Source organism: Conger conger, chromosome 8, assembly GCF_963514075.1.
Source record: "Conger conger chromosome 8, fConCon1.1, whole genome shotgun sequence".
NCBI lineage: Eukaryota > Metazoa > Chordata > Actinopteri > Anguilliformes > Congridae > Conger > Conger conger.
Genome location: NC_083767.1, coordinates 39,541,648 through 39,567,892, shown reverse-complemented (window position 1 = coordinate 39,567,892; position 26,245 = coordinate 39,541,648). Strand labels below are relative to the sequence as shown.

The window sequence follows — 26,245 nt, the reverse complement described above, 5'->3', positions numbered from 1 at the left end:
GAAGGCAGTGAACAGGCCTTAATGTTGATTTGTACAGGCCTATGTATTGACCGTAAAGAAACATTTTCCACATTGGTCTATGGCCCAGAAGCAATAAGAACAAATCTCTGCTGACGGTTATTTGTGGTTTTATTGTTATTAACATTTTGCTCTTCTGTTGCCCACCAGTTGTGTTATATTGTATTAATATTGCGGTTTAATTAAATCCCGCCGCGTTGCTAGGAAATGAGGGCGACTCGTCGGTTGTGTTAGCTGTTCGTCGTGCCTTGTCGGCCTGGTTTTGACACGGGCGTCCTGCTGCGATTCTCTTCCAAAGCGCACTTCTTTATCTCCATTAAAACGGCTCGGGCTGTTTTCCGAATGAGTTGGGGTTCATTAATGAGTCTGTCTGACAGTGCTGGGGAATTGCTTTTGATTGCTTGTCTGTAACGCTGTTTCTCACCGCAGTTCAACTGCCTGTTACTGTTTCTTCCAGGCGAACGTGAAAGAAGAATTATTTTGTGAAGATGCGAAATCTGTATTTGGTACTTTTAGCACAACACTGGTTGTGTTCTCTTCGCTAAATTAGTCTTGCTACACCAAGCTGGGCAGATTTATGTGAATTGTCTCCTCAGTTTTGCAGTTCTGTGCCTGGTCTTCAAGGAAGTATAGCACAGATGACAGCCTTTTTGCTAAAGCCGTTTCCCTCATAGTTGGGCAGTTGGGCATTATTTCTTGGGCAGTTATGTATGTATCTCAACACCACTCTGTGGCAAGTCAAGTTTGTTGTGCTTATGCAATAATTAACTAATTCCCTCAGGAGCTATTGCTAACAGTGACCTGAAGCATGACCATAAATGTTATATTTCAGCAGATGGCCCATTCTTGCAGATTCTTGGCCTGAATTTCAAGATTTTTGTTATTCTTTTATAGTCGGCTATCATTTTAGTTTATTCTGTCTTCAAAATCTTTTGATTTTATGATATGTATGATACAAGCATAAACATGGCTACATGAAGCCAGTATGATTTTATCTTAATTATACACATTTGTATTTGTAGGCCGGTGCCATTGCTTTAACAGCCTTCATCAGTTCTGTAGCTGCCTGTTTTCGCTCTGCAGTGTAATGTCTGAGCTGTGCAGTCGCTACATAGTACCAGAGCACCAGCTTAGTCACAAAGCTCAGCTGCTAAATGCGCTCACCACTCTTACGGTTAGTTTACAGTGCCTAGCTGCTAAACATACTCACCACTGTTACGGTTAGTTTACACGGCCTAGCTGCTAAATGCACTCACCCCTTTTACGGTTAGTTTACAGTGCCTAGCTGCTAAATGCACTCACCACTTTTACGGTTAATTTACACAGCCTAGCTGCTAAATGCACTCACCACTGTTATGGTTAGTTTACACCGCCTAGCTGCTAAACATACTCGCCACTGTTACAGTTAGTTTGCAATACCACGCAGTGAGTTGCTTCCACCAGACCTGGGTCAAAAATATTTTTGGGGATCCAAATAGCTTTCTCTGCTCCATTGATCTTGCCTGGTTCAATTGAGCCAGCCAAGAGGACCAGAAGGTGCGGCTAGCACTTTTTGAGAGTATTTCATAGTATTCCATTATACTAGACAAGCTCAGTAAAGTGTAGAAAAGTATTTTAAATCCAAAACAATGACGTGTTTGACCCAGGTGTGGTGTGTGTACTGGAGCCCAGTGCCTTAGCAGGGTGACTCACCCGGCAGGCCCATATCTCAGGCTGGCTTACATCATTACCTGAGTGGGCTGCTTCAGTGGTCGTGTTGTGCTATTCGCTATACAGCTCTGTGCTGAATCCTGCTAACGCACCAAAAATATCAGATCCCACTTGGTTGTTGCTACAGCAAATCATACTTTATATTCACGATGTTAAAATATGACTTAATGTTCAGGAATGATTTCATTTTGTGACTCAACAAGTAATGGCTTTTTAAAATATTTTTTGAGCCAAGTAAAGATGTACCTAATTAGAAAATGTCCTGGGTTATGTTTCTTGAAGGGATAACACTGTTTATTAAGCCATTTATTTGCTTCATGCAAATTCAAGGCAGCATTTCTTAACCCTTTCTGTCCCACACCCAATATGAGGTGGCTCCACCTAAGTCCCAGGGGGCTTTGCGCTTTGGTTGAGAATTTAGTAAGGTTGACATTTTACTGTGTTTACTCTTCATTCAGGCCTTTCCATGCTTCTGAATATAAAATGGCCGACCAGTTTTCTTCATTTTCTTCAAACACTTCCCTTCTCCTTTTCTGAAGACTCCTCAGATTTGACAGAAACATCAGACTGAGATTCATGAGCATCTAGGATGCTGTTATCTACAAAACCTCCCTCTAAATCTGCCGTAATGCCTTCAGCGTCTGCCCTCTCGCTGACGCTGTCAAAGAAACTTGCCATAACTCACTTCACTTTGTTCGCAAGATACCAAAGAAACTTGCACAACAGGATTGTTTGTCTGCAATTTGATGTCAAAAGAAACCTTAAGGCTTCGCCTATTGTTTAGAATGCAATAGGGACTCAAAACAATAGTATAGCAGTCATTTTGATTGACCAGTTTGATTGGCTCTTGGGATTTTACATTAGTTACTCTTGAGTGCCATGTGGCACGCTTGGAACTGAAAGGGTTAAGGGTATGATTTAATCTGAGAAAAGAAACTTTCTTGGAAAAGAACTGTTGGCTGAACACAGGCACCTGTGTCGTTGTGTGCTCAGGACTGTCTGCCTTCAGAAGTGCTAAGCGTTGTTTGCTCAGGTAAGACATCCCTTTGAAATGTGAACAAAGTACTGTCTGGATGGGCCAGTTCATCTGGTCATCCCCAGAAAAGAGCAAATAAAGACACCAGACACTCTTTCATCCATCTCTGATCTCAACTTTTTCTCTTAAGTCCCCAAACCCCCCCCCCCCCCCCCTTGTCTCCCAAAATATCCACACAGAATGTGCAGCCCAGCGTGGTGGATAAGAGCGTCTGCCAAATGCCAATAATGTAATGTAATGTGTACAGTCAGTGAGCTGATGTGCGATTGGTGGATGAAACATGCGGCTGAAGTCACTCGGGATTTGGGAGCGTCTCTCGCCCAGTGCATGATGGGATACCCCTGCTACCCCGGTGATGAATGGGCAGTCTCTCGGCCCAGTGTGAATCGATCGCCTGGTTTTAAACGCTCATATGGACATATGAGGTAGATGACACTATGTCACAGGATGTTTACTGAAACAGCTTAGCTCACCTTGCTCCAAGGCTGCACCTGGGACCTGACCCTACTACAGCGGTCCGATTACTCGCCAACTCCCTAACCGACAGCACGAATGTTAAACAAACACACAGGAAAAATAATGATGTGCTTCGAAAACGGCAAACCTTTAAAGGCTGTTCGCGGGGCAGCTAATGGAAGAAGAAGAAGCAGGCGCCTGGGTTCAGGTGCGTACAGGTTTTCTGAAGGACGAAAACACAAGAAACGGAATGAATGATTGAGCCCAACAAGCTGAATGCGCTTGTGGCTGTAAAAGGAGAGCAGGATAAAATAAAGAAATAAATATGGAGGATTAACCAGAGCAGATAAGACGGAGAGAGGGCGAGAGAGAGAGAGAGAGAAAGAGAGAGTGTTGGGTGGGTGAGTTGGAGAGAGAACGGTGCTGGTCCAGAACAGTGTGTGCGTGACCGCGAGAGAGCTTACTTGCCTCTCTCTCTCTCTGTCTCTCTCTCTCCACCCCCTCTCTCTCTCTCTCGCTCTCTCTCCCCTCTCTCTGTCTCCCCCCCTCTCTCTCTCTCTCTCTCTCCACCCCCCCCCCTCTCTCTCTCTCTCTCTCTCTCTCTCTCTCTCTCTCTCTCTCTCTCTCATCACCCCCTCCTCTCTCTCTCTGGGATGTGAGCTCCATACCGTGGGCTCTCGGCCCTGTAGCGTAGTGGTACATTAGTCGCAGTCGGACGGTCAGAGAGCACAGCTCCAGGGACTGCTGTTGAGAGGACTTCCTGTAGAACGGCGTCTTCAGCCCGCACACGCATCATCGCCGTCCCAGGCTGCCTGTCCGAGTATGTATATTCCCCCCCGCTCTTAAAGTGACCGTTAGGCCTACTCTTACTTGTTTTGATGTTTCATTTGTGCTGTATCAATTATTAATCGACTTTCAGTGCAGTTTCAAGTTGCAGTCGATGTATCCAATGTTACTGTTCCTTCCGTTTTGCTCTTTTCTGCAGCTGAGTCAATTTAACCTTGTGAAGAGTTGTTGTTTTTTTGGAGTTTTATTAAAAAAAAAAAAAATTTATTCTTAGTCAGTGCTCTAGAATTCTGCTTTCATTTGCCAGTAGTGATTGTGACATCAGCATTAGTATTTTCACTTAAGAACATGCTAATCACATGATCTCACACCGTAAAGGGTTAATAACTCAATGAGTGTGTTCCTTATTGGGCTGTCCGTGCTGTGAGTCGTGTTTGCAGGATGTGAAGTTGTTAGTTTTATGTTCTGGATACGGCGTGCGTCTGGGTTAGTGTGTGTGTGTGTGTTCTAAAACAGAGCAGCAAGCGTGCTGTGATCTCAGTTGTAGACTGCTCTGTCCTACTAACGGACGTTAAATCCTTTTGAAATTAGTGTAAATATTAGCGGTGAGCTGTTGCGCAAATATAGCCAGTAGTGCAACAGTTTTTCCCCGGGAGAACCTGTCTATGGCTGATAGGGTGAGTGTGCTAGCAAGCTGCATACAGTACTGTACGCCTATTGTTCATAATATTTGGCTATCCTCTCACTCCCTTACAGTGCTTTTCTCGATCTGTGACTTATAAAGTTATTAATGTCTGCACCGATATTCTGCATGCCAGCATTTGCTCTGAGGATTTACAGGTGGAGACTGCTGTTCGGCTGGCTGCTCGTTATCTGATTGGCCCCCTTTGTGGGCTATTACTGTACAAATTCATTTTTAGACAGTGAGGCTATACTTCCTGTGTTTTCAAAGCTCTATGCCATTTGGCGTGGGGGATAAGTGATCAGGCTGAACTTATGTATAAATATCTAACCTCTTAAATGTGCTTCAGCAAATTTGTTTAATAATGCAAGACTTAGAAATATCAGAGGTGGAGAGCACTCATAATTTTAAGGCGTTTAAGCGACCCATATCTTTCTGCTGAATAGGAGCTGTGTCATTTCTGCGTGCTTTAGTAAAAAAAAGGATGTGTTTGTGTTTCCTTTTGATGTGGGAGGCTGTGAGCTTTGCTCAACATGTTTGGGTGTGACATTAATGTGTCGTTTCCTATTTCACTACGCAAACAACGCTTTCGTTTAAGTTAATCACTTACTAACACCAAGGTGATTTTTACAGGACTTTAAAATGCAAACAATGAAATACTGTGCAAAGAAGAAGTAAGCTAGTGTAAGTACAGCAGTAGACATCATTCACCACAACAACCTCTGAAAGTTATGAGCATGAAAAAGTTATGAGTCATCGTTCATCATCCCTCGACGTATTGGAGGGCTACTGTGCTGAGCTGTTTGGGAGTACACATGCTGCAGATTTGATGTCAACCTGAGGTGTCCCATGGGTACATCCTGCATGCAAATTATGTTGTCTGCACAACAAACTTTTATGGTTTCTGGTGGACAGATCGCCAAGTCGGCCAGGGAAAAGAAGGGGTGTTCATAACCTTGAAGGGAATTATGAAGCGTAACAATTTCCGGTATCTATTTTACTTGAATTTGTATTTTTATTTATTTATAAAAAAAGTAGGTTTCAGGTGTATTCCTGGAGTTCCTATGTTGCAGCTGTTTGAGGAGTTGTAATAAAGGGGCCCATGTCTTTTAGTTTTGTCTCATCTGTTTATTTTGTTTGTGAGTTTGTTGTTCTTGTTGTTTAGTTTGGTCTGCTTTGTATATTTACTGACTTTGAGGAGCAAGCTCACTCCCATCTCATGTTAAATTGTTGAGTGGGACCTTGAGTTAGCCTGGGTTCCCATTCCAGGACATTTCACTCTTGAGGATCGATCAGGGAGGCTTGACCCTCGGGCTCCGGATGAGGTTTAAATATCATCCGTTTGCACAGGCAGATATTTTACCTCTACCTTTGGAATAATATTTCTCAAGGCAGCAGTTGTCCCACCATTTGGCATTTGAACCAGCAAGCCCTTCTAAAAAAAAAAAAAAGGCCAGTTCCCTAAGACTGTGCTATTCTGTTGTCGGTCACAGGACATGGTGTCCATGTTTGGAGGAACATTTGGAGCTCTCCTCCTCTCTGAGTCCTGTGCTTTCGTTCCCCACGCTGGCCTCCCTGGGTGCTCTCTCTTTCCTGTCTCTCACTGCCTGTCACCCCCCCGGCCTGGGGAGGCTGAGTCTGTCATCTGCAGCCTGCGTCTTAGCCCCGCCACCTCCTCTCTCCTCCAGGGAAATATGACTCCCTGCAGCTCCCTGTCAGTCCTCCGCACTCTTCTTCTCTGGTATCGCTGTAGGAGGAACGCATGATACCATTGTCCCATAGCTGTTTGTTATTGTTTCCGGGTGGGACCGTTTGTGCTTGTGCTTGTGCGTAGATGTCATGTTATAGAGGTTGTATGTGTGTTCACTCAGCAAGCACTTTGTTAGACCGCTACACCAGCTTGTTAATGCAAATATCTAACCAACCAATCATGTGGCAGCAACTCAATGTATGAAAGCAGGCAGGCGTGTTCAAGATGTTCAGGTCTTATTCAGACCGAACATTGGAACGGAAGATTGGAAAATCCCTGATCTCCAGGGATTTTCATGTGCAACAGTCTCCAGAATTTATAGTGAATGGCAGCTGAGGTTCAAAGCTGAAGTTCAAAGACTGATCAAAGCTGACAGGAAGGTGACAGAAATGCAAATAACCACACATTACAACAGAGGTATGCAGAAGAGCATCCCTGAACACACAATACTGTGAACATAAAATGCGTCCAAAAAATAGGTCTAATAAATACCTAATAAAGTGCTCACTGAGCGTATGTTACGCTATTATTGCCTCAAAATGTGTGTTTAAATTTTTATATAATTTTTATATATTTTCTATGCTGCATTAAACCAGAGCCCACTGGGATAGAAGTTCTGCCATGTGGTACCTCAAACAGCCTTGGAGTTACTTGAAGTGTATTTTCTTCCTTCAGACCACAAACCCCCATATGTCTGTCATGGCGATTTGTCAGAAATGTGTCTGTAATTTTTTGATGTGGATTTAAAGTATCCTTCGTTGTGGTAGGGTATGACTCTTGAGCCACTATCTCCGCTTGGAGGGGGTTCGATGGCCACCTTGGCAGCCTCCGTTCTCTGACCGCAGATTGGATGAATAAAGAGGTTTGGTCTTTCTGCTCTCATTTAGAAAATGAAGCATATCCTTCATCGCACACAAAAATTGGGGCAATTAAAAAAGTACAGTAAAACTGAAATAAAATCTTAAAACCCCAGAAAATAGACATTACATTATTGGCATTTGGCAGATGCTCTTATCCAGAGCGACATACAGTTGATTAGACTAAGCAGGAGACAATCCTCCCCTGGAGCAATGCAGGGTTAAGGACCTTGCGCAAGGGCCCAACGGCTGTGCGGATCTTGTGGCTACACTGGGATTTGAACCACCGACCTTGCCTGTCCCAGTCATTTACCTTAACCACTATGCTACAGGCCGCCCCCAGCCTGGGGTCCAGACATTACTCTGTAGGATCATTTGGTTTGTCGTCGATGTCTTAGTCAGATCTCTTTAGGCAATCCGCCCTGAGTAGTATTTATTTTGGATTACATACTGTACTGAGACTCTCTGGGCCAAATCTGCAGCAGACCTGGATAAAATATGCAGTTGTTTCTGATTCAATTACTGTTCTGTGCTCGATTGATCTGGCCTTGTGCAATTGAGCCCTCCGAGACCACCAGAAGGCAGGGTTTGCACTCTTTGAGAGTATTTCATAGGTTCTAATACCCCAGACAAGCTCAGTAAAGCGTAGAAAATGTAATAGAATCACAAACAATGACATATGAGACCCAGATCTGATCTGCTGTTCTGTTTTGTAGCGTTATAGGTCATATTTAGCATACAGTACATGGCCTGCATACACGCATCCCATAAATAACTACAAGTGTTCTTGTCTGGTTCAAATCACTTTTCCTCTAGCAAGCTGTGCTTGTGTCTCCAAAGATTCCCTTCTGTTTGTAAGGTTAAATGTTAGCAGTCATTTGTTCCCGTCAGGGCGTAAAATGGAGGGGAGGGGAGGGGGGCACACAGGAGTATAATGACAGCGGATGGGGGGCTAGGTTACAGCTGTCTGTAGAAGTGCAGGGGACATGTACCCCCACATTCCCCCCTGCAAACTGCGTCTATGGTTCCCATGCTCCACGCTGGCACACAATCTGAGCCTCGCACTGCATGCTGGTCCAGCCTCTCCACCTCTACCCCAGCCTGGGGTCCTCCTGTCTCCCCCAGGTGACAGTCTGTCACGTCCTGCTGTGAAAGAGGCTCTGACTCCACCACCAGACCTGCTGCTGCTTTTTTAATTCCCTCCGCCGCGGTGCTAAGAGGACCACCTTGGACGGGCCGCAGCCGTCAGCATTAACCCCAGATGAACGCTGCTAGGCTAACCTACGAGGGTCCCGCGCCTTGACCCGACCACCTGGGTCAAATATCTCATTATTTCAGATTCAAATGCTTTTCTTCGCCGCTCAAGCAAATGACGAAAAGGTGTGAAATTTCAGAAGCAGTCATTTTCCCTCTGCGCTAAAAAAAACATGCAAATGCTACGGTACATACAGAGCATACCTGCGTCAAAAAATGTGTTGTATTCAAATACTTTTCTGTGGTCGATTGATCTTGCCTGGCACAATTAAGCCGAGCAAGAGGACCAGAAGGCGGTGCCAAGACTAAACTCTGGCCTGGCCTAAATTGAAAGTGGCAATCTCATTTGAAGTTTTTTTTTTTTTTTTTTTTTACTTTACTGAATGTTGAAAGGTCACTGCCACGGCTACGTTTATAAATAGTTTGTTGGGCAGTAGGTCGTAGCTTTGATGCAGTTTCGCCCTACTGCACCTATTAACTGTGTGGGAATAATCCCAAGACCGATCTGTCCTGCCTTTACTAGGACTGGTCCCACAAAGCCTTTTACTTTCCTCCTTCGGTAGTAAAGTTTGGGTGAAATATATTTCAGTGAGGTATCTGTAGAATTATTGGTGAAGACATGCTTTTGTCGATCTTCAGAATAAGGATATCTGTTGGTGTAGTTATTAGTTTTACTGGGTGTGAAAAGGCTCTCTGCTGAAAATTCGAGCTAAAACCAGCTGGGATTCTAAAATGGTTTAAAATGGATTATGCTGTGTTTTTGACACTTCTAGCTGGTCATATCTGGTCAAAGCTGCTCTCTAGCTCATCATATCTAGTCAAAGCTGGTCTCTAGTTGGACAAAGCTGGTCAATGCTGATTAAGCTGGTAGAGTAAGCTGGTGGTCAAACTGTTGGACTAGCTGATTATATAGGCTAGTCAGCTGGTGAACAACTGTTTGACCCTCTAGAAAGTGTGAAAAACACTTAAACAAGCTTGACTGACTATTTAGCCGGGCTTGTTGTTGCTTTATTTTAATTTAGGCTACCCTATTTTTTTTTTTTTTTCAATTTTGGAATGTGTTTGTGTGTGTTCATGTCCCCTGCTACAGTCAGCACTGGTACGATCCGGACTCAATACCAGCCTATAGGGCCCTCTCCCCAGAACAGCACCGGAACAGTACCAACTAGCCAGCAGCTCAGCATTGCTTAAATGACACTGTATTTCGCGAAAGATTCATGGGTGAAACACTTTATAATCATATTGTAGAGCCCTTGGTTTTATATTTCGACTGTGCATCCGTGTAACCGAAGTAGTACTTGCACATTGTGTTGTAATTTAAGCCCGTACCAGCAGGAATACAGTCCTGAAAATGGACATCGATCAGATTAGACATGGATTTGGGCTTCATTTATGAATGAGATTTAATTTTAAAAACAGTTAATTACCCTCTGGGTCTTCGGTCGAAGTTTATTGGGATTTCAGCCGGGGGGGGGGGGGTAGAGCAGGAGGAAGAGGAGTACGGTGAAGAGCAGGGTGGATCTGAGGTAATCAGTAACCCTGCTGAATGGAAAAGCCCTCCAGAGGACCGGTGGTGGAGGGCTAGCGCTGCCCTTTCATTGATCTCCATTTACGGACATGTAGCCTGGCGCTACCAACAAAAACACCCCATAACCGTGCTGTTCACATTCTCACAGCACTGCACAAATTCTGACTGTTTCAGGGGAAGGGCTCCATATGTCATTGTCAGTCTGTAAGAATACTCCCTCATTTTAGACCACAGGCTATTAAGATATACAGCTTTGTTTTATTGCCTGCTCTTTTGCAAAAAATGTACGAACAATTTAAGTACAAAGCTTGTCACTGGGGTGGTGCACTAAAAGTACATAAAATCATGCCCCAGGCCTAATCATGGGTTTAATTATGCATGTATACCATCCCAGTGACCATCGGTTTAATAATGCATTTATACCATTAGTACCCAATGAACATCATTTTCCCTTTCCGGGTGCATTTGGGAAATGTTTCCTTTAACAGTAAAAATATACCTCCAATATACCTCTATTTCTGAGAGTGCACGCTCCTGTTTCTCAGACATGCTTTTGATGACGTTGGTACATACTTCTGGAAGTGTATACTCACTTGTCGAAGATGTTGGTCTTTCTGGGCTGTGGAGACAAACTGTAGCAGCTGTTGCAGGTACATTACTGGTTACATACTTTATGTCTGGGAGTGTAGGCTCACTCGTGGAAGACGTTGGTCTTGGTACTCACAGCTGCCTGTGTACAGTGCAGTTCTGTTTCATGAGTATGGCCCCTGAAGTTATGAAACTGCAGTGATACTGCAATTTTAAACAAGCAAGTGTGTCCAAAATATTGCAGCAACACACAATAATTGCAGTCATTACAACTACTGTTGAACTGCAGTTACGTTTTTGGAAGGGTTAACCCATATCAGGCTTCGTCAAAAGAAAATGAATATTCTTCATTAAAAGCTGTTCTGTATAGGAAAACGGTTTGAATGCTTGATGTTGCATTTCAAAGTCGTCTCGAAGGCTTGCGGGCAGGGTGATTTCAGGTTTAGTACAGCCGCTCTGAATTCACAGTCAGACGTTTGCTCACATATAGCGATATGCCAGACTCATTATAGTAACTTCTGTTCTTGTGGAGAACAAAGCCTGGAGATGAGCGCTCTGTAGAGGCCTGTGTGGAGCCAGAGACTCGTCAGACAGAAACAGAATTAAGACCTGTAGCTGGGGCTGCAATCGAGCGGTGAAAATGGCACTGATAATCCTGACATGTTATCTCCTGGTAAGCGGTGGTATTATATCTTTTTTTATTGAACTATTTTAGGTCTTCATTCATGACATCTTGAGCAATGTGAAAATAGCTATTTGGAGACCCTGCCCATCTTCCCACTGCAGTCAGAACAGCAGAAACCCTGCCCATCTTCTGATGCAGATTGAAGACTCTTCAGATTGCTGTATAGCTCCCCTTTTAAATATTATTTATTTTTTGTTTCGATGTCCTATTGGACAATGCTGTAGTTACTGTGCAGCTAAGTAAGGATATCTGTCTAGAGGAACGTTCTTAGGTTGCAATACAAATTGCTGTTCGTGTTTCTGAAAGTACCACTGTTCTCCACTATCGTAAGTTCTCAAATGAGCTATTTTGTCTTCATTGTATTTCCTTTTTCAGTTATTAATCACTTAGCCACCACAGCTACGTTAGAAAGGGGGGTGTTTTGGCACACAGGTGTTTTCACAAGCCTTCTGCTTTATTGGAAATGAGGAGCTCTGCCAAATTCTCATTGTAGAAGGTCCAGGTGTCGGTACCGGGCACACTGTGCCTGGTGTCTGGACTGCATGGTCATCTGGGCCAATTACACCCAATGAGCCGTAATCGCTCTCTGATTCAGGGTACGAATGACAGAGAAGGAAGCCATGGCTGTCCAGAACCAAAGGGCTCCTGCCCTTCAGTGAGATTAACCCTCACCGCAGGGCTGCTCTCTGCTAAATCATCTGCCGTTTGTTCCAAAGGTGTCATTTTATGGAGATTAATAGCCGCCGCTCGGAATTTAATTGCACTTTCAGGGTGAAAAAATGCCAATTAGTATTTGGAGGTGAAACCACAGGGGAAGCATTAGGCTATTTTGGAGGCGGAGATCATTTAGCTGTCTGATTCGCGGGAATGATTGTGTGTGATTGGTACGCAGGGCTAGAATGCTTCTGTGAATGCACACTTAGTATTAAATGCCCATTGACCTTTTTGGTTCTGCTTGTTTACCAGTGAACAGGTGGAGGAGAAAGAATACAAGGGCTCTGTTAGCCTTAAGGAACAACAGACTCGAGAACGTTTGTGTCTGGGGAGTACATGGAATATCCCAGGGAAAATGTCTGGTTGGACGCACTTACTGGACACATTTACTAGTCTCTGTCATCTGACTTTGATTTGTGTGTTTGGTCCGGCCGACCAAACACTTTGCAGAGGTTAAATCTTTTTATTGTGCAATGAAACAGCTTCTAAACCAGGATCCATCAAATCACCGCCCTCCAGGGCTGAGAACATCTGGTTTTCCACCCTCCCTCTATGTGGGAGTCAGGTGTGAGGCCCATCGGTAGCACTGAGTTTTCAGTTAATTTATCGGGTGAAAGGAAAACCAGGGCTGGATTTGGATTCAGGGGCCAGATTTGATCCATGCTCTAAGCCGTCAGTCGGAGGGATGGGACACGATCACGCCATTTACACGGGTGATGTCACGTCACATGACGGCCTGCTGCTATTGGTCTAAACTCAGTACCAGGAACGGACAGCTCCTCTCGTTGTGCTGGGGGGATGTTTCCATACAGCCTTTAGGGTATGTGGGGATGGGAGTGGGGAACAGAGAGAGGCATTGTTGCTGGGGGTAACCATTCATCAGTGGCGGGTCTCTCTACCGGGGGTGGGGGGCTGTTCCAGGGGTGGGCAGCAGCTGTACCAGGCGTGAGGAGATCAGAGATCAGGACTAGATCACCTCCATAAATCAGCAGAGAAGTGCGAAGGAGCTCAGCTTAGTGGAGGCCACGTCAGAGACGTTATCTTGCCAAACGTGTGTCATTTTTCCCCTGTAAATTACATTCCAGGGTTAACCTCAGTGACCATTTTGAGCTTGCCTCATGAGGCCGATTTCTGGGGTAAGATGTCATCTTACAAAGGGACGCTGGATCACTACGATGTCTGTAAGACGCTGTGCAGAGAAGTGACACATCCAATGAAAGCTAATGGACCAGATGTAATATGACAACACATTGAAATGCAATCAAATTTGAATGGGTATTCTGCTTTTATATTACCTGTTAAAGAGTAGTTCCCCACTTTGAATTTTAAGCTTCCATGGGCTACTCTGCCGGGTAGCATGACAGTGCTGTGTTTCAGAAGATCATGGGTCGTTCTGGGTTGTGGTCTCACGCTGTTTGGACCAGGCACATCCCCCCCCTTGTAACCTTTGCCATCTGAATGCGCTGATGACACATCAGAAGTCCACAAAGGTGAATCTTGTGAACCACATCCAAACCGAGTTTTACCCTAGAGAGCCAGGAGCCTTTTAGCATTTGGTTTCAACAGAGATGGTTTTCATTGAGGAATTTGTGGACTTAGTTAATTTCAGTCGACTGAAATTAACTATCTTATCTCAGTTGACTGGTGTTTAACCGGGCTTCATTTTGTTGAGTCTTTTTTTTTTAGGGTTTCATACAGAACCGAGTAAACCACCGTGAGTGGCCGCAGGTCGCTAAGTGGGAACTGAGTCTCAGCACTCTGTGAGGTGAACTCATAGATCACGTCTTCATGAGAACTGCTTCTCTCCGACGGAGTCACCCGGTCATTTTGGCGTACGTTTGTCCCTTTCAATGCCGTCATTGGTGCCAGGCTGTAATTATTTGCCACTTCTAGCCAGTGACCAGTAAATCCCAGCAAAGCAGGCACAATCTGCTGGCCTTCCAGAGTAAAGAGATTGATAGCGTTTGCGGCTAAGCTAGCGTAGCGGAACAGCATTGCGGAACAGAGACAGGCTGTGGGGGATTCGTTTTCGCTCCGATGCAGAACAGAGACCCTCCGGTTCATGGCGTAAACGCTTGGCTCTACAAGACACCGTTTACGTCAGTGCAGTGCGGCATTCTGGGCCGGCGAAGCAGTGCATGCACTCTGATCTATACGCTGTGAAAAAAAGAAGCCCGTCTTTGATGTTTTAGTCTTGTTATGAGACTTAAAATCTTTTTCTTTTTTTTCCCCTGAAGTGGAATATATTGCCTTGTTTTAAGTTACTGTTTACACGACAAGTTAGTTTTCTTACACCATTGGCAAATCTTGAAACGAGTCAAGCTATCTCACCCCATTGGCAATGTTATTGTCTTATTTAGAATTGAGAGAACAATTGATAGAAATTAGATTTTAAGTTGTTGATTTTAACTATAAGAATGAAATGCTTGTTGAAATTGACTTATTTTTAGTTTTTTCCCCCAGTGTAGGTGTTTCTGCTGCCACTGAGTGTTGTTTACAGTGTAGACAGCTGAGTTACTGTCAATACAAAACATTCGCTCACGATTCTCCACAGTGCCTGCATACAGAGACTCAGCTGATAGCTTTGTTTTGGTCCCAATGCTGGTCTCGTATGAAAATTTAATTACTGAAAATATGGGAGTGTAAAATATGTCTTGTAAAACAAGATATTTCCTGAATTATCCGGAGAAACAGGACATTTTGCAACATTGTAACCCGAGGGCTGCTTTTCTAAAATATTAAATGGAGTAATCTTGTCAGACATCCCTGAAATAGGCAGTGGTATTAGATTACCTGTGGTAAGGTCAGCCCTGAGCACTATTCTTCCTCCTCTAAGCAAATACGGGCATTTTAAATGCATTTAACTTTTCCCAAAGATAGAATTGTATGAATTTATTATCATAAGCAGCACTAAACGCCACATCATGTATCATTAATCACGTGTAATTGCCTCATTAAAATCAACCTGGTGCCCTCCCTGCGTTTAGTGCACGTTCGCTCAGACTCTAGCTGGTATAAGTCGCAGTAGAGCAGAGTAGCATTGTTAGCCTGGCTGATGCTACGCATGAAATATCGCTCAGGTTCGGTCGGGCAAACTTCTTTGGCCGAATGAGAAGGAAAGCCGGACCAAGGCTTGGGTTGTTTGGGTTTATGTGACTTGGTAGTTCCACAGTGTAGTGGGGTCTCCCTCTCCACAGTTAAAGGTACAATAGGTAAGATATTTGTGTTAAAACGTTGTTATAAGACATGAAATGTACATTCCTGTGTATTGCACTGTAAGAAAAATATAATCAGTATATTTGCTGGGGCTAAGAGCGAAAGGACGTGTATTATTAGACTGTATCCTGTAGGTTGCACTGGTTCATTGTGCGTGTTATGTCATTGTGGAAAAGCGAACGCAACTCATATTTTTAGACTGTTTGACTGTTGACCAGCTTTCAAAACCGAAATGCCCTGAAATAGATATTGTGTAATCTGTCGAAGAATGTTACAGCTGTTCATGAGCCATTTAAGGACACAGGCTGCATGTCTCAACTCATAATTCCCTGTAAGGTATTTCACCCTTTCTGCGGAAGCGCCTTTAACGTGTAATAATATTTGACAGATTGAAATGAGACTTTGGGCAGATCCCACACCTGCTCATCCAACCGGAGGAGAGTCTCCCTGCTCCTTATCTTTAAAGAGCACAGCTGATCTAGCCTCGCTTTATAAGCCTTATTAATGGATGGGTAGGGCAGCCTACCCATAAGCCTGAAGCTTGCAGCGTCATTGTCCCCGGGGCTGAAAAGCCAATGAGAGCACGGTGGGCGGAGCCGGGGTTTAATATGCAACGAGGTGGGCGGGTCCCGTCGGCGTGCAGAGGCCGAATCAGGAATGCCGCCATCTTGTGGACACACCGGGTGCGTCCCAATACTCACCGAATGCATCCTCCTCTCCTCCACTCGTCTCCTCTCCCCGTTCCAGATAGGAGAAGGAGGCAAGTGGAGGAAAGGATAAATGTCTTTGAGTATGTGGGCTGTGCCCACACTCTCTCCCTATCTCTCCCTCCATACATCCTACAGTCCTCAGTCCGAGTGCTGCCCTAATATCTGTTCACCCCTGCCCCCTGCTGCACGTGCAGGTTGAATGTTTTTATTATCATTTTTTAAAATAATATGCATAGATGGTGTGGCTGTCGCAATGCTCCATGATGTGTGTGTGTGTTTTGTATGTGTGTTCTGTGTGTCCATGTGTGTGACTGGCCCTGCACCGCATGAGGACTAACACTTTTTTTTTTGTTCTCTCCTCCCCCTCCTTCTGTCGCTCTCCACTTTCGCCCTCACACACTTTCTCTCTCTCCTTCTCTCTGTACTCATTTCTGTGTTGCATCGCTCATCACCTTTTTGTTTTTCATCCCCCTCTCCATGTCTGTTTCTCTGTCCATCCTCTCTTCCTCCCTCTGTCGATCCTTATCGCTCTCCTCCTCTCCTCTCCTTTTCTCACTCCTGATCTGCCTCTTTCTCACTCTGATCTGCTATCTCTCTCCCTCTGTCCCTCTCTCTTCTCTCCCCTGCTCTCTCCCCCCTCCTCCCCTCTCTTTCTGTCTCTCTCCCTCTCTCCCTCTCCCTCTCCCCCTCCCTCCCTCTCTCTCCCTCTCCCTCCCTCTCTCTCTCTCTCCCTCTCTCTGTCTCTATGTCTCTCGCTCCTTCCATCAGCCGCATGCAGAGATCAGAGACCACCCCGCTACATCAAGTAAGTGGAGTTGCCCTTTTGGCCGCTGGAGAGGAGGGGGGGGGGTCAGAGTCCCACTAAAGGCCAGCCCCATCGGGCAGCGCCCGCGCCCTTTCCACCCCCTCCCCCACCCTATACTCAACACGCTGTCCGAGACCCTGGTTCAGTTCGGCCCGGAATCTCTTCACCAGGGCTGAATGCACTATCGCATTCAGCGTGGATATCTTTGACTGCGGCTGATAGCTTAGCATTTTAGCCGTTCTGCAGTCCAGAGGGAGAAAGACCTGCTTCTGTGAGATCATGTGTGGATTCAATTTCACACTGTTCGATGTTTGCTTGAGTTGTTTGGCAGCCTGGGTTAGGGCTGTTTGGTTTCTGACTGATACATGGTCTTACTCTGTAACAGACCTAGGCCACATACCCAATTATTTTGAATTTTTACCTTTCCGTGCTTTACTGAGCTTGTCTGGTGGACTGGAACCTATGAAATACTCTCAAAAAGTGCAAACCCTGTCGCCTGGTCTGCTTGTTTGGCTCATATGCACCAGGCAAGATCAATCAAGCACAGAAAAGTATTTCAATCCAAAACTATGATGTATTTGAGCCAGGTATTTTCTGTATGTAGAGGTTTGGTTCGTATGGCATTGATGTAGTTAAATATGAAGGTGTGCTGAGCATGTTTGTGGCTCCGAGCCATTAGTTCATCTGCATTCTCTCGTTAATGTGCCCATCCTAACGAGCAGATTGATTGGCTGCCCAGTGTCTACTAAACCATGTACCTCACCGCACTACGCAGTTTACAACCATTTACAAGGCTTGTACCGTCAATAAAATGGTTACGAGAGGAACAATTGATGAACAATAGTAAAATATTTAACAAATTTTCCCCACACATCCCTGATAACGAGCTTATAACAAGCAGTCCTCCCTGGTTTTAGCCGTGAGCTGTACGCCTCAATTAAGCACACTCGTTATCAACAGACACATGCCGCCCACGTAAGACCAGCTAAGCCAGCGAGCTGGTGATAGAGAGCGTTTGGAGCGACCGTTCACGTGATTGACGGTTTCTTCTGTTCCTTTGAAAAGGGGCAGCTCACTGTAGTGTCAACCTTGCCCATGTCTCCACATCGCCTGACATGCCCAGAGAACATCCCAAGTGAATTAAAACAGAGATAGTTGCTGTTTGTCTGGTCGTGGTATTGAAAAGTAGTCCAGTCTGTTGTTAGAACTCCTGCTGTCTCCTCATATTTCTGACGGAGTGCAGTGACAAAATGTCTGTTATACCCTTTTAGCCTGCACACCCTTTGGAAGGACTTTTATCAAGTGATTTTGAGTGAATGCTGTGCTTTTGTTGTCGCCCAGTGTTTCGTTCATAACAGGAAATTCCACCAGCAAGAACATTGACTCAGCATGCAGAGGATGAGACATGATATCTCTTACTTCCTGTTTATAAAACTGCCCACATTTCTGTTATTTGCTTTAGGGCCACTGTGTAAACACAGCAGAGCAGTGCATCATGGGATTGGTTGCCTGGCTTCAGGGTGTCTCTTCTTGAAGGGACATTGGTTGCTCTTGGTAACCAGGGGAATGGTTTTTGAAACCTTGGACCATTTCCATTCATGGTTTTCAAATCAACTACAATATCCTGTTGGTGACAGTGTCTCAAAGCGTAATAATTGGAATTTAATTGACTTGAACTAAATGCCCTGGCTTCAAATTGAATAATAACTGTTCAAATCAAATTATGGCCCTCTTGAAAATTCAAAACAAGACCTTGGAATACAAAATGCACTGCCATAAGATTGAATGAATTTCCTATTCCTAAACTGCTTTTGCATTGCCTAAATGGCATCACAAGCTTTTCTCTGGAACACAGTTTTTTTTACCCTCCTTGTTCCTCAAATCTCGGTCCTCAAGGGCCGAGAACTTCCTTTATCTGGGAGTCATCAGTGGTGATCAGTATCACTACTTGCCCAATTAATTATCTGAGAGGAGCAGATAGCCCAGGTAAAGCACACACACAGTCTATGGACATCAGTGGGCTTAGCTCTTTAGAAATGCCTGTTATGACCGTCCAAACACTTTTTCCTATGTCTTCGTCCCAGATGCCTCTCAAATGTAAACGGTGAAAACGGGGAAGGTGTTGTGCTGGAAGAGTCAGGGTCAGAATCGTTTGGCAGGTTTCCTGTTGGTATGGTCGGTTGCCATGACTGGGGGCTTCCCCCGTCACTCACACTGGGGAACCGGGCTAACGCTAACACAGGGGAACCGGGCTAACGCTAACACAGGGGAACCGGGCTAACGCTAACACAGGGGAACCAGGCTAGCGCTAACACAGGGGAACCGGGCTAACGCTAACACTGGGGAACCGGGATAACGCTAACACAGGGGAACCGGGCTAACGCTAACACAGGGGAACCAGGCTAGCGCTAACACAGGGGAACCGGGCTAACGCTAACACTGGGGAACCGGGATAACGCTAACACTGGGGAACCGGGCTAACGCTAATTCTGGGGAACAAGGCTGACCCAGGACCAAAACACACAGTGTCCTTGGCTGTGTTAGCATGGAAACAGGACATGGAGACCTGACCATTTATTTGTGTTCACATTGTGCTTATATGGCCCGGTATGCACTGGGTGTGTATGTACAGAATTTACTGGCCATTTATAGAGACTGTGCAAACCAGGGTAGGTACACATCTCCAGGATGTATAGGCATGGCCAGGATACCCTATGCACGCAACCTATTGTTTGAGATTTATAGTGTTTTATTACTGTGTATACCGTGTGTATACTGCTACGCCAACAGTACCACTGTTTATCTTCCAGTACTGGATGTACTTTTTCAAATTTGACATCTCCACTCACATCCCAATTTGGAATGTCCAGTTGGCAAACCGTGTAGAGTTCCCATACTGTGCTCACACTGTATACGGCCCCTGCTGCCAGCGTGGGAGGGTGAGGGCACCTCGCAGTTCTCCTCCGAAACGCGCGCTGCCAGCCGGCGGCTTCTCCTCACAGCGCAGCCGCGGGGGGGGGGGGGGGCGGAGGAGACCCAATCATGCGCGTTCACAGAGAGCAGGTCGCCTGGACGGCCAATGGGAATCGCTCCTGCAATGAACACCGCTATCCCCGCTGACCGAAGTCAAAATGTCCGCCGCCACTGTGTGCTCACGCACCCGCAAGCAGTGTTTTACTCAATGTGCTTCCCAGCGGTGCTTCATGTTCTTAGTATTCATTTAATAAATGTTCATTTAACAGTTATAACCAAAAACTGTGTGGAATATTGTCACACTGATCATTGCTTCCATTGCAATTGGTACTTCCCAGTGAAAACAGCAACAACAATGAAAACCCAGGGAATGTGATTAGTTCAATGTTTCGAGCAAATGCTGTATATACTCTATGAGCGTCCTAATCACCCGTGTGTCTGGAGGTTACTGTAACTGCATTTTAAACGATTCGGGGCTTCTCAGTCTGAAATGAGATCATCTCCCTCTGAAGTCAGACTATGAATGTGTAACAGTGTAGTGATCACGTCTGACAGTAATGCCATAGGATTGTGTTATTCAGTAGGTATATCCCTTTCAAGTGGCTGGACTGAACCAGATACAATTTGAAAAGCTTGGCTTGTATTCTCTTGGGCTTGTTCCTTTTTAAAATCTTTGAGGAAGTGCATCCCTGGCTTATTATATCTGGCCTGGATCTCTTTAAGTAGCAGCACTCAGCCAGCTACAGGCAGAATCAAGGGTACTGGTCCACTTACTGTGATATACTGCCAGCCCTGGTTATTTGAGCCAAAATGGTGGTATATGCTATGCACTGCCAGCTGAGGTCATTTGAGCCAGAATGGCTGTGTACACAGTGCACTGCCAAACTTAGGTCCTTTGAGCCAGAATGGCTATGTATGCAATGCACTCCCAGCTGAGGTCTTTTGAGCGAAGATGGCTGTGCATGCAATGCACTGCCAGCTGAGGTCTTTTGAGCCAAGATGGCAGAGGTCACTGTGTAAGCCCATACCCTCCATCCAGGAATCTTTATCTTCATCACCATTTTTCATCGTTCAGTGTTTATTGCCACTCGACCCTTTCATTTTAAATGTGCATTCATTTGGCCAAACAGTGTCTCCTAGACCATTTTCCTGCACTCACACTAATATATAGCATTAAATATGTTTGCTATAAAAGTGGTCCGAGCATCATACTTGCAAACCAGATGTTTGCATGTCTCAGTACGCGGTAGGCTACTGTGATTTCCACCATTACCACGGTACTTAAACTTAAAAGCGTTGTAAATCTCCAACTCAGCGGGTGTATATTGTCTAAGCTGAGTGCATATGGATGAGGTAAATCATGTGTGTTTGGCTCATCTGTATGCACAGATAATGTGAATTCTGCAGAATTGGGGTTATGACCGCACATTGCAGGGATTACTGGGATTATGCTGAAAGGCATTCATTTTTAGTGATGCTGATGTATGTTCAGTTAACACTTAATGGCTTTCACACATCACACATACACACACACGCACACACACACACACACACACTCACTGCAAACATTCAAAGGACAAGAATTTCTCTGAGCTGTGGAAGGAACACTAAGCTTCCAGAACTAGAATACATTGATGTTCTAATTAAGGAAACATGCTTTCAAAAAAGAGTAATAGAGCATAAGATAAAAGTGCAGTTGCATATTAAATGTACACCACTAGAGGGCAGCATACACCAGGCGTTTTCTCAGTGAAGAAATTGGCTCAGATGAACTGTCCTTTGTAAGTGTTGCCAACTGCCTCACTTTGAGTTGCATCTTATATTTTATGTTTGGCAAAGGGGACAGAAATTAACCCCTTTATCGCCCCCTTTTTTAACACATGCTTCAAAATGACATACCCAAAATCATTTCTCTTCTTAACCCTTTTGACTACAGGCATAGAAAGGTAACCCTGGGCTTTGTTTTCCAAGAGTCAAAATTACTCTAAATATTACTAAAACAAATTCACAGAAGCTGAAATACAGTGGAGGTGGAAGATTTGTTTCTCACTGAAAATATTTTCGGTTTTTGAGAGGATACAGATACTTGTGCGTGTTGAATTTGAAGCCGCTTTGTACAGCAGCTGCTTTTGAAAGGCTAAACATCTGCATTGCATTTGTGTATTTTGATGATGTATTGGTTGTATTGTGAGTTGGTAATAAAAATTCTGAAAACATGACACAACTAAAGACTATTTGTAAACAAAGACGCGGTTGAGTTGAAGTATTGAATAGACTCGGCGGATGAATGAATCCACCTCAGCATAGTTTCGCTGGAATTCTGGAAACATCACAGACGCCTACAGTATATTCATAGACATGGCCCAGTTCTGGAAGTAGCTTGGTTCTGTTTTTGCACTGATTTAAAAAAAGTAAGTGAATGCAGGGTCGATATGCATACTTATGATCAGCCAATCACGGTCCTTGAGTGCCTAGAACTGCTGGTTTTCCCCTTTACCTGGGAGTCAGGTGTAACGACATTCTGGCCAATCAGTAGCACTAATTTCCTGAGATAGAAGAAAACCAGTTGATGGTTCCTGCTATACAGTGTTCATATACAACAGGGTCAAACTCCAGTCCTGGAGGGCCACTGTGTCTGTGGGTTTCTATGGTTTCCTTGCAATCCGCAGCCTAGGCCTTGAGAACAAGGTGTGTGGACTCTTTGGCCAATGAAAGACTTAAATACATCTGTCGTACTAAAACTAGACACTGTGGCCCTCCAGGCCTGGAGTTAAACCTGCAGACACTGTGGCCCTCCAGGACTGGAGTTAAACCTGCAGACACTGTGGCCCTCCAGGACTGGAGTTAAACCTGCAGACACTGCGGCCCTCCAGGACTGGAGTTAAACCTGCAGACACTGTGGCCCTCCAGGACTGGAGTTAAACCTGCAGACATTCCGGCCCTCCAGGACTGGAGTTAACCTGCAGACACTGTGGCCCTCCAGGACTGGACTTTGACTCCCCGCTGTGTGGTATGCGTGACCCTGACCTGGTTTATCCTCCTGTGACCCCCAGCTGGCCTGATGCCTGGCGATGATGCGCGCGACCTGACCCCGAGCAGGATGAGTCAGCGGCACGGGAAGGAGGGGCTCCTGGTCCCCAGCAAAGACCTGCTCAACAGCCCCTCCCTCAGCCCTGGGGTCAGCTACAGCCATGGTAAGGACACAGAGTTACTGTAAATTACAGCCACGGTAAGGACACAGAGTTACTGTAAATTACAGCCACGGTAAGGGCACAGAGTTAATGTAAATTACAGCCACGGTAAGGGCACAGAGTTACTGTAAACTCCTGCCACAGTAAGAGCACAGAGTTACTGTAAGATACAGCCATGGTAAGAGCACAGAGCTACTGTAAGATACAGCCACGGTAAGGGCACAGAGTTGCTGTAAACTACAGCCACAGTAAGGGCACAGAGTTACTGTAAGATACAGCAACAGTATCGGCACAGAGTTACTGTAAGCTACAGTCACGGTAAGGGCAAATAGTTACTGTAAACTACAACCACGGTAAAGGCACAGAGTTACTGTAAGATGCAGCCACGGTAAGAGCACAGAGCTACTGTAAGATACAGCCATGGTAAGAGCACAGAGCTACTGTAAGATACAGCCACGGTAAGGGCACAGAGTTACTGTAAGATATAGCCACGGTAAGGGCACAGAGTTACTGTAAGATATAGCCACGGTAAGGGCGAAGAGTTACTGTCGGCGTCTGCGCTCAGCGCCCCCCTGTGGCTGGAGGTGCTGGTCCACTCCTTTATAATGTATCGACTGCACCCGTGTAATTCTTTGTTTATTGGATTGCCAGACAGTAAACATAATAAGCTGAAGGTCAGAACACATCAGTCTTGTCCCAGCAGCACTGTGCTGGCTGCCCTTGAAACAGTGGACTGATGAGGCTAATGTATAAAGAGCTACCTTGCATTCAATTCAATTCAACATAATATAGCAGTTTTTACACAGACACTGTCACAAGGGTGTTTTACTGAGGAAACGGTAAGGAAAATGGAAAAAACCAGTGAGTGAGGGAGGTAAAACTAAACTCCTCCATGGGAAAGAAAACATGCAAATGGTCACAAAAAATATGCACACAGAGGGACTTGCTTGCCTCATTGTTTGGTAGAATGTGGAGAATTAAGCAAATGGGAAACAGCAATTTGCGTTTTTTCTTGGTGCCAAAGGCATAATGGAGCGAAGATTGTAATCAAGTGCATTATTTCATGTTAGTTTGTTTGCTTGTTTTTTTTGGCAGTGATTATGGAAGCGTGTTGCAGCTGTGCTTAATAAAACCCTAATCAACTTGAATGTTTTTTTATTTTATGTTGAATGTTTATATACGTCGCTCATTTGTAGCTTTCTTGTCTTTACCACTAGAGGGCAGCAGAGGAGAAGGTTTTCTGCCGACGCAATGACAGAAAAAGGGTTCTGCATTCGGCTTTTTAATGCTAAGGCTTTAGTGACATTGGAACGGCTTTACTTTAGTGACACATCCCTGAAGCATGTCCTCCTCTAAGCTGTTATTGTGGGCCTGTCCATGTTATTTCGCTTGTTTACCGGAAAGTGGATAGCAAGGTGCCATTATCCGCACACAGTCACAAGCTGGAGGACTGGTAGTTCTGTGAGAAAGCGGACTCCTGAGAGTGGAGCCAGATCGCTGTGATTAATTTTCAAACGCTCCCGTCTTTCCTCTTGTCACGGCTAGGAATTACACACACTGACGTTCCTTGTTTCCTTTTGGCTTTTCCCCTTATTTTGTTGTGCTTTGGCACTTGCTGCTGTCCCACAGGTGATTTAGGTTGGCCTGATGGGGGGGAGGTGAAGGCAAACAGAGATTGGGTTTTGATGGAGATGGTTTGATATGCTGCTCAGGGGAAGAACTGTTGATGGTTCCCGAACGTCGTTAGCGACTTGGAGGCAAGAATTTCGCATGTAGTATCACGCAGTCATCATCCGCGCCTGAGGATTTTGTTTTGCTTGGTTTTTCTGTTTTTCCATTAGGCCCACAGCACACAATTAAGTTAAGTTAATTAAGTCTAACTTGGCGCATTACGGTTCGGCCAGCCCCTTATAGGATCGATTTATTTCCCAGCATAGAGGGATTTGTAACACGACTGAACTTCAAAATAAACAGCAGCACTCTGTGACTACTGCAAGGCCAGCTTCCAGTCGAGTTTGAGTGGAGAGCTCTGGTCCAATGAGTGTTTATACGAGTCTTTCATCAAGAACGATCCTCTTGCGTCTTGAACCGGAGCCAGACGACCGAACCGCTGATCCAGGCCTGCTGTGCTGCATCTGGCGGGGCAGTCCATAACGCTGCCGCCTCACAGCAATAAGGGCCTGGGTTTGAATCCCGGCCTGGGCCTTTCTGTGTGGAGTTTGCATGTTCCCCCCCGTGTCTCCTCCGGGTACTCCGGTTTCCTCCCACAGTCAAAACAACTGCAAGCTAGGCTCCTGTAACTGTAACTGAGCATGTGTGTTCAGTCAGCCTACCCTGTATACATATAAAATGACAGTAATTCTGTTCTGTCTGTGACTGGTGCTACAGGGCAGTCCCTGCCCTGCATAGGCCGCTGTTCAGCCTCACCTCCGGGGGGCGCTCTGTGAACACCACCATTGTGGATCACTGCCCAGAGTGGTAGATTTTAACTGGCATCGATTTTTAATTTGGTAGATGTTGATTTTAATCGTGGGCGGGATCTGGCATCTTACCTTTGAAGGAACGTCCGTCGTTTCAAACACTTGAATTCCGTTTTTGTTCCAACCGGACACCCTGGAGTTCAGTAGGAAACAGGCTGGCTCGCAGATGGGTGTATCACAGTTAATCAAACAGTCCTCCGTCCACGCAGATACAGGTTGCCAGTTCAGATTGCCAGTACCAAATAGAGGGAAAAATGCAGATTTTCGACTTCCAAGAGCTTTAACTGTGGCTGAAACGATTTTCTGCAACAGCTAATTTTAACTGCCAGAACAAGCAGCAGTCTGTAAATAAGACTCCATTCGCCATACTGTGGGGGTGCTGATCCAGCAGCTCAGCTCTGACAGCATTGCTTGTTCTTTGACTCACGCTATTGGCCAGGTTCCTGTCCAATGAAACGTGCATGCTATGGCTTCAGTCTTCACCTGCAGTGTACTGCGTTTCAGTATGCGTCCTGCAGTATCCTGCATTTCAGTATATGTCCTGGAGTGTCCTACGTTTCAGTATGCTTACTGTAGTGTCCTGCATTTCAGTATGTGTCCTGCAGTGTGCATTTAAGTTAACCTTATGATTCCATAGAAGAACCCTATCTATCTGTTCTTTGTCTGGCAAAATGGTTCTCACTTCACACCTATGATAGAGGGTTCCGCAAAGAACTAAAGAGGGTTCCTCTGTGGAGACCAGCCTAAGAACCCTTTTTCTCTGAGAGCACCGTGCATTAGCCATTAGGGCGCGACATACATATAAA

General features: G+C 45.2%; 1 protein-coding gene across 8 annotated transcripts in view; it reads left to right on the top strand.

Moving 5' to 3' along the window:
* The window catches only part of osbpl8 (oxysterol binding protein-like 8), a 102,328-nt gene that overhangs the window by 30,037 nt on the left and 46,046 nt on the right, over positions 1-26,245 (top strand). For 2 of the 8 annotated variants that reach the window (XM_061251564.1, XM_061251561.1), the window contains exons 3-4: positions 16,759-16,795; positions 22,822-22,962. In XM_061251564.1, coding sequence (XP_061107548.1) covers positions 16,759-16,795; positions 22,822-22,962 — 178 coding nt within the window. Of the gene's footprint in view, positions 1-3,924; positions 4,041-4,444; positions 4,684-16,758; positions 16,796-22,821; positions 22,963-26,245 lie in introns of those variants that run through there. The other 6 variants (XM_061251565.1, XM_061251568.1, XM_061251566.1 and 3 more) reach the window with 5 other exon arrangements.